Source organism: Hemitrygon akajei, chromosome 23 (genome assembly GCF_048418815.1).
Source record: "Hemitrygon akajei chromosome 23, sHemAka1.3, whole genome shotgun sequence".
NCBI classification, from domain to species: Eukaryota; Metazoa; Chordata; class Chondrichthyes; order Myliobatiformes; family Dasyatidae; genus Hemitrygon; species Hemitrygon akajei.
The window spans coordinates 39,879,321-39,888,375 of record NC_133146.1 but is presented as its reverse complement, the minus strand read 5'-3'; the positions used below and the strand labels follow the sequence as shown (position 1 = coordinate 39,888,375).

The 9,055-nt window shown below is 38.2% G+C and overlaps 1 protein-coding gene across 1 annotated transcript; it reads left to right on the top strand.

The window, feature by feature from the left end:
• The first annotated feature begins 3,361 nt into the window (after nt 1–3,361).
• On the top strand, nt 3,362–8,707 carry hhex (hematopoietically expressed homeobox). The gene is made up of 4 exons (XM_073027477.1): nt 3,362–3,857; nt 5,771–5,949; nt 6,484–6,534; nt 7,956–8,707. Exons 1-4 carry the CDS (start codon nt 3,500–3,502, stop codon nt 8,196–8,198), a joined length of 831 nt encoding a protein of 276 aa, XP_072883578.1. The 5' UTR covers nt 3,362–3,499; the 3' UTR covers nt 8,199–8,707.
• Nucleotides 8,708–9,055: the final 348 nt, after the last annotated feature.

The window sequence follows — 9,055 nt, the reverse complement described above, 5'->3', positions numbered from 1 at the left end:
CCTAAAACCCATTTTTTTAGATATTTGCAAGTCAGAAATTTTTTGTATAATGAATTAAAGTCTTTTTTGAAAGAATGTCCATTGGACATTACAGAAAGAATTTTAGCCCTCAATTCTTGTCAAAAGGGTTTAGTAGCTATCATTTATAATATGATTATGAGTGTACAGCCAGATGTATCAGAAAAAATTAAGAAGGAATGGCAAGAAGAATTGCATTGTCCTATATCTACTGAGCAATGGGAAAATTTTTTATCATTGGTAAATTCGTCCTCTATTTGTGCTAAACATGCCCTAATACAATTTAAGGTTGTACATAGAGCTCACGTCTAAAGATAAACTTGCTCGATTTTATTCTTATGTTAATTCAACCTGTGACAGATGTCATTCTGATGTTGCTTCATTGACTCATATGTTCTGGTCTTGTCCTTGTTTACAAAATTATTGGAAAGATATTTTTAATATTATTTCAAGAGTTTTAAATATCAATTTCCAACCGCATCCTTTTACTGCAATTTTCGGTTTACCAATGATAGATAATAATCGTCTATCCGCCTCATCTCAACAAATGATTGCATTTGTTACATTAATGGCTAGAAGATCTATTTTACTGAATTGGAAAGAAATTAACCCTCCAACTGTATTTCAGTGGTTTTCTCAAACTATCTCTTGTTTGAGTTTAGAAAAAATTAGAAGCGTGGTTTTTGATTCTTCAGTTAAATTTGAGGAAACTTGGAGACCATTTATTCAACATTTTCATATGAGTTAAATGGTCTGATCCTAAACCTTACTGTTATTATCCTTAATTATTTGGATGGAGGTTTGGAGTTATCGGCACTACTGTATGTATTTAACATTATGCAATGGCCCATGTTGGTTAGTTTTTTTTAAAAGTTTTTTTAAAAGTTTTTTTGGGGTTTTTTTTCTCTTTTTCGATTCTTTTACATTAATACTATGAGTTTGGGAGGCCTTATATATTGATTATTATATATCTGATTGTCTATTTAAACTATTAATTATGTACTCTCAAACGTTTTGTATTCATATTTCATTTATGTTTTTCTTAAAATTAATAAAAAGATTTAAAAAGGAAAAAAAAACATAGTTGGTGATTCCGCTCATAAGAGAAACCTTTTCACTATTAATCGCTGTAACTGAGAATCCAAGAGTGATTATGTCAAATATGTGCATTTTAAACCAACCTCTACATCCGTTGTCAAGTGTGTTAAGCACTTATTTCTGAATTTCTTTTGCCATTTTTCGCTCGGGCAGCACGTGTGGGTGAGGAGCAGCCCCAGCAATCCTACTTGTTATCCATTGTACCGAACTGTGCAATTTGATAAGAAAAATATCTCCGTCATCACAAAGCGAGCCATAAGCCACGAGGTCAATGTGATCGTCTGTATTAGTTGAGTCATTTAACTAATTAAGTGATTTGATTGCATTTATCAATGTATTGTCTGATATAATATGATCACTATTGAAAGCACGCAATGAGACTAACAGCCATCTGTGATAATCAGCAGATTAGGCAGTTACTATTAACTACATCAAACCCTAAACAATGGCCGAGTTAAAAGAATCTCAAAGCTTACTATCGTCAATTTAACGAGGGTTCAAGCAGACGATGCAATGTTCGACAAGGTTAGTTCTGTACCTTTCAAATTGCTTTGTTTCTTGTAATCTATAGGTTACAATTGGATTACAATTTACGAGAGGATCCACGATTATGTGACAATAAAGGGTTGCAATATCGGTCAATTAACTCGTTCTTAAAACGTGTAAACAATTATCTTAAGAAAAAGACAAGATTATAATATCCAAGTATTGCTGTGTCGTTTTACTCGTCAATTTTTTTCTGCACTGCCTTCAGTCATATACTAGAAACCGAAGTATTGATATCTCAGAAAAGCAAAATCGAGTTATACTATCCCCATTTATAGCCCATTGACTGTAAAGTACTTTTATATTTTGGACGAAGCCAACAGGCGAAGTGGATGGAAATAGTCCTGCGCAATCCTGCTCAGGAATAACCTCCAAGCCTCAAATGTGTTGGCATAATGGAAAATCGGTTTCTATCTGCGCAGAGTTGTGGTAATACTGGAAATAATGTTTGATGTAAATTTTCTTCCACGTTTAACATATTGCATATGAAATTATGAAACTAAATAAACCATTTTAAAGATCAGTAAATAATGCCTGATTGTTTAAAACATTACTTCTCCATACCTACCAAGTGGTATTTAACACGTTTCTTTGTCAAATTAAACTTAGTTAGTGTTTTCAGGTACCTAGCATAAACTGAACAAATACGAAAAGGAAAAGAAACCTATGGTGTTAAAACTACTTGATTATACACTTCAAGCGATTTCACAACCGATCCTTGCAATACACATTCCCGTGGAGATACTGCCATCTATTAATGCAGAAGTGCGAACGCTGATTTAAAATGTTGATTGGCTTGTGCAAGTCACCGTCCCTAAACCAATTTGTCAGAGGGTGTTTGCTGCATCGCCGTTCAGCGCCCAGAATGTGACTGTTAACGTGATAAAAATCTCCTCGGTGAACAGCAAACAATGTTGATTTGCAGTATTACTTTGAGCCAGCCGGGTTATTTCCCCTACAAGATAGAACGATTAGCTCTAATAAAGAACATGTTCAAACTACTGGCATTGATTCAACGATAAAAAATAATTTCCAATGTTTTGGGATCATTTTCTCTTGGTCAGTGATGTACTTCGTGCCCCCCCCCCCCCCAGTTTCAAAAGAAATCCTGGCGAGATCCGTCAAATTTTTAGATCGAACAGGAATACTGAGTAGTATCAATTCAAATCCTGGGGACGGCTGCCCACCCTACTTCAAGTAGTACCATTTTTTTTTGTTCTACATCATTACTTTCATACAATTGCTGCCGCCAACAGCAGGGGTAACCGATACTGGAACACGACCGGGCTCGGTGAGCTGGAAGGCCTTTTATCCTGTTTCTCTAAACGTGAGCCTCAGAGGGAAACACTTGCCGGGTACAAGTTACTAATGTTCGCATATTAAATAACATAATTAGCACTTTCAGGGAATAAGTAGCCGTGGTACTTTGTCGGTCTCTCACGCTAGGTTCTACTCTTGGCTTTATCGATAGATAGCGACACCGCTCGCTCTGGTGGCGTTTACCTGGGACAATACGCTCATCACCCGACTCTCCCATTTGAAAGTGGGACCCCACACAATGCGGCTGCGCAATAGGAACAGGCGGCGGATTAGCATATTAACCTCAGAGCGCCGATCCTGCAGCCAATCACAGGCGACTGTTGAAGGGAAATTGACACATTTCCCTTGGCCCCGCCCACTCCCTTAGAAATCAGTGGCTGGCCTGAGTTTTGATAAGTTTAAGGAAGTCACGGTGGGAATATCCCGGCCGCTCCAGTAGCTCCGACCTCCAGCTAAGCCAACAACAAGCGGAGCTGAAGGAACCCTCCGTCCCAGTGATCACTGGACAACGGCCGCCATGCAATACCAGCACCCCAGCTCCTCCGCCATGAGTGTGAATCTACCGCTTTACGCACCGACCCCGATGCAAGCGGTGCATCCAACCCCATTCTACATCGACGACATTTTGGGTCGCAGTGGAACTCCGCACACGACCCCAGTGACGCCTGGACCGGCTCTGCCCTCCCCAAATTCCTCCTTCACCAGCATAGCTTCTCCGTACCGGACTCCGATCTACGAACCGACTCCAATCCACCCCGCCTTTCACCATCCAGCCCTGACACCGTATGGCAGTGGCGCCTTCTCCGCACCCTTGTACCCCTTTGCCAGGACAGTTAACGACTACACTCATGCATTCCTCAGACAGGACACCCTGGGTAAGAACCTGTTTAGTTTTGATCTTGTTGCGGTACTTCTCATGTAAAATGAAGTTCTCTGAAAGTCTATGTTGCTTTGGTTAAGTTCCAACAAGTAGGGAAATTCTACAGCAGAAGCGGGTTGTTTGCTATTCCGTTTATACTTGGTGTTGAGAAACCACAGCCATCGAGTAAATTCACTTTACTACTTTAGTTACTCTGAGTTTCGACTATTCAAAGTTGTGGCAATCGAACGCATTTTTTATTCGACGATTTAAGGAGAAGATGCGATTGAATCCAATTATCAATTTCAGTACAGAGATAATCCCAGTGGGTTCTCGAGTAGTAGAATGATTGGTTCAAGTACAAATTTTCAAACCCGATCTCTGGTGCATTGTGCAAATAGTCCCGTGATGTGATTACAAATTTCAATGCTTTACACTGATGTGAAATATCTTCCTGCCTGGATTAACCACCACTATCGAGTACCGTTTTAAGGTGATTAATCGAAAATGAAAAGAGCTATATTAGTATTTTGCTACATTACAAAAACATTCTACCAGCAAGCTCCCCAGGGAGAAGTAGATTGTCAGAAATCTTCGCCGTACCCAAAATGTTTGACTTGCTTTTCAAGTTATTGCAAGTCTTAACTTTAAATAGTATTTCAAATAATTAAGTGCATAAGCTCATTAATGCAGAGCGGGTCTGTTTTTAAAAGAAAAGTCCTTTCGCTGATGGCTGTCTCTCTCTGTTGAAGTTGCACCTTGAAATAGTTCAACAGCCTGTACTGCGAAAGGCTGACCTTTTTTCCGTTCATACAGGAAATCTTGAGTTCTCGATAGGAGTAAATCTGGTTACAGAGCTGTTAAATGTTTTCCTCTCAGTCAGAAGCAGACTCTTCCCCGGGAGTCGTGCACATTGCTGATTATTTTATCGACATCCTCAATACAGACATATACAGGAAACACTCGAGTTCTGATAGCCGGGATACGTTTTTCTGATATTGTTCATTTCCTCTGTGCGGGATATGACTTTATGGCAGCTAAAATAACCAGTTGCTTCCTATTTTTGTGGCAGTTTGGTAGCAATTGAAGTGGAGACTGACGCAAGCGAAAATCGCGGAAAATAACAGCTCAGTAGAATTTTAGGAAGATTTATTTAGTTGTAGTTTGAATCTTGCCGAAGTCAATCTATTGAACGTGCGTAAGATTAGCACTCGAGTTGCGTTATTAGTAAAGTGAACTATACTCCACGTTTAATGTGCAATTTCGGAATTATTTATATGAATGCAAAAAATAATTTGAAGTTAGCTGAAAAGTTTGCTGTTACAACGCTGTCAATATTATATTCAATTAGACAGGTAACCCGTCTTTACACAAAATCTTTTAAAGCACTTCATGTTTACAAAAATGAACTGCTACATTGAAATCGTAAGTAGCCTATCTCGGCTTCCTTAACTCATTTATGTCTAGAAGCAGAAGGAAATAACAGCCCTTTAACAAGATAGACCAACAGGAAACAGATTGACGGAAATGTTGCCATGGTCCTGAGTTGGTAGGTTTCACACAAGCCTCTGGGCTTGTATGAAATCAATGTTGCATTGTGAGACAAAGAGAGACCCCGCTCTATTTTTCGGGTCCTTGTCCAAACTTGCTGAGTAGTTTTTATGATGACAGCAAAATTAACTAAGGACAATTATAACATTGTCTAATTGGAAAACAGATCAATGGATATACAATCCTGTTTCAACTTGATTAAAAATAATCAAAGGTTTTAAAATGTAGATCTTCTATTTAATATTGCAAATATAAACACCCTGATTTTATGATTATGAACTGCCAAAATATAATTCAAATACAATTTTAATCCATTGATATAATTATAACTTTATGTGATCTAAGTTATTCATTCCTATTGTCTGATTTTTCTAACAGGAAAACCGTTGATATGGAGCCATTTTATTCAAAGGCCGCCGCACAAAAGAAAAGGAGGACAAGTTCGATTCTCGAACGACCAGACCATTGAACTGGAAAAGAAATTTGAGACCCAGAAGTATCTATCGCCACCTGAACGCAAAAGACTCGCAAAAATGTTGCAACTCAGTGAGCGGCAGGTACATGAAAACTATATGGCGAATAATTGAAGGAACAATGTTTAAATAACCTCCGTCCCATAGACAGATACAATTACAACCAGAGTTCACATTCTTTCTGACAATATACTGTAAATGTTGTGATAATGGATATCTCATGACTTTAGATTTATATTTTTACAATTTAAGCTACGATTTAGAAATTTCAAGCGGAGGCAAAATAAACTAATTTAGAAGTTTCTGTAGTTATAATATAATTTTAATATATCATTTAATGTTTCAGGATTTTTCCAGCTTTTGTTTATATGTCCATACCTCATTTTCTCAGCGCTTCAATTGATAAATATTGATAAATATCACATTTAATTTTTTTTTCGTTCTGGCGTTTGCAATAACTCTGGGCAGAAAGACGGTTCTTAAAAATGATATAAAATACTTTCCACTTTATGGACCGCAAGGCCGGTGGTTGCATTAGATTTTGAGCAAATATTCCCATCAGAAATCTTCGCGAGGTTATTACTGAATCTGAGAGTGATTTTTTTCCCCCCCTCGCAGGTAAAGACTTGGTTTCAGAATCGCAGAGCTAAATGGCGGCGATTGAAGCAGGTAGGGAGATTTTGCTCCCATCTAATCTCTGTGGACCCGAGGTCCCTGTTGTTATGGTAATGAATGTACAAATGAGGGATTTTAAATACCAGAGCCTATTATATTTTGTGTGCGAAAGCAACTTGAAACGTTCTTTAATCACTTTTACCTTGATTGGAAAGACAAATAGTCAATGTTGGAATTCGGGTTAACCCGCGGAGTTCAAGAAAAGCTGCTCATGTAGTTCTGATATCAATGATTTTGGTTGATTCATTTCCCTCCCCTTTTGGAATCTTTTAATTTTTCAACTATTCCATATTGCTTGTGCAATTAATACTTGTCGATCAATCGCCGTATTATCCACGCAATTCAATGAAAAATTATTGCTCCATCGCTGGGCGATTGTATAAGTAAACGAATTTTAAACTATTGGCACACAGTACGTAATAGACCTGGTAAATTGTATTTTCAGCAGTTTGCGTGTTGCTCCGGATTTTAGCCTCTGCAGTCCCTTAACCTTAAATATGCATTAGTTTTAAGAATAGCTTCTTTTCCGCCATCTAGTTTCTGAAAGGTCCGAGGTCACTATCTCGTTATTCGTCTTTTGCGCTATATATTAATTCTTGTAACTTACACTGATGTTGGTGTCACGCACTGTACTGTTACAGCAAAACAACGAATGTCACGAGATGTCAGTGATGATAAACCTGATTCTACGTTAGAAATTATGCCCCCCCCCCACACTAACGATTTAATCTGGACCCTCTGAGTAACAGCTCATGCAGATACAGGGGCTGTCGTTTCGGAAATTAATCATTGAATTTCTAGTTTAATGTCTTCGTTACAATATTTTAATTCAATTGTTTCCCCCTTATTAGCGACCTTGTATTATTTTAGTCTAGTTTTGTCTAGTTTGGAAGAAAGACCGATCAAAGCGCCTCCTCATTAAATGAATATTTGTCAGTTTTCTCTGTAAGCAAGTTTGCCACACAATCCTTTTTCTGAGGTTATAACATTTCAAAACGTCTTTAAATTTGTTTTTTTCAAAGAATCTAGGTGGTGAAACATGGAAAGATAGAAAACCTACAGCACAATACAAGCCCTTCGGCCTACTGGCTAGCCAGCGAATTCTCATTAAAGTTGTTGGATTTAAATTATAGATTTAAACGAAATTGGGTGCACTTAAGGAGGAGTGAATAATGCTTTCAACTCAACATATGCTTTCTTCACAAAGCAGACCACAGTTCCAGCAAATTCCCCGTGTGTTTTTCGGAGAGTAATGCTAAGAGTATTTACAATGACAAACCACGAGCTTTTAGCCACAGAATTACAGCATGTTCCTGCTGCGGACTGTCTGCGGCTGCAAACTCGTGGTCTTGCATCTCTCTCTCTCCTGCTATTTTCGAGGTAATAATAGGAAAGGGTTTTTTTTATTTAAACAGGAAAATCCTCAAGGAACCAAAAGAGAAGAATCAGACAATTCGGACCAGTCCAGCGAAAGCCAGTGTGAGAAGAGCCGCGAGAGGCGCCTGAGTCTCGATCAGAATAAAGCAGTTATACTAAATGGGTCACACTGCTCGACACCCCCATCATTTCGGCAAAATGAATCGGAAGTGTCAGACGACAGTGAAGAAGAGGTGGATATCGATGACGATAGGAGTACTTATTCTGCAAATGCACAATAAAGCATATAGGGACTTAACTCGGTTGGAGAATGGAAGGATAGCGGTTTATCCTTGCACTTTACTGGGAACCGGACTGGTAGGTAGGATCTATTTCTAAAACCACAAGAATGTAAAAGGTGCGATGCCCAGAACCTTTCGATGAATGGCCCAATATACTATCGGCCTTTAATCGCAATTGAATGAAGGGTTGTGTTTAACTCAAAATAGCACGCTGTTATATTTGTGTACAGGACATAATTTTTGAAATTCGGATATTTTAATACTTGTGTATAGAACGTGCTTTTGTCGTAATATTTCATTTTATAAGAAATTTGTGAGAATACACGAAGAGTCGGGTAATTTATGCAACCACACAAGGCTATGCATCCTTGTATACTACCGGTAGCTTTCAGTACATCTTCGTCTGTGGTTATATACCTCATATCCCCAAAGTATTGTATAGATTATGATGTAAATACATGTTTGGTTGAAAGGCTCTCTTTAATAAATGCAGAAAGTAACACAAAATATTTAACAAGTCGAATGTGTACTTTATTATCTCAAATATACAGACTTACTACCGGTGTTCAACATTTCATCTTGTGCTTCTTGTACCGTGCATAAATCTATAATGAATATTATGTCTTTATATTAGGTCATGCATTCTGGCACGATTCTGGATGCATTTTTGTTGAGAGATGTACAAAGACATCTCTCAACAAAGAGAGAGAGAGACACACAGACCCAGCTGTTAAATGTACTGCAATGGGAAACCGGTACTGAACCATAAATTTATGAACACACACACACACACACACACACACACACACACACACACACACACACACACACACACACACACACCTTTAGAAAGGGCC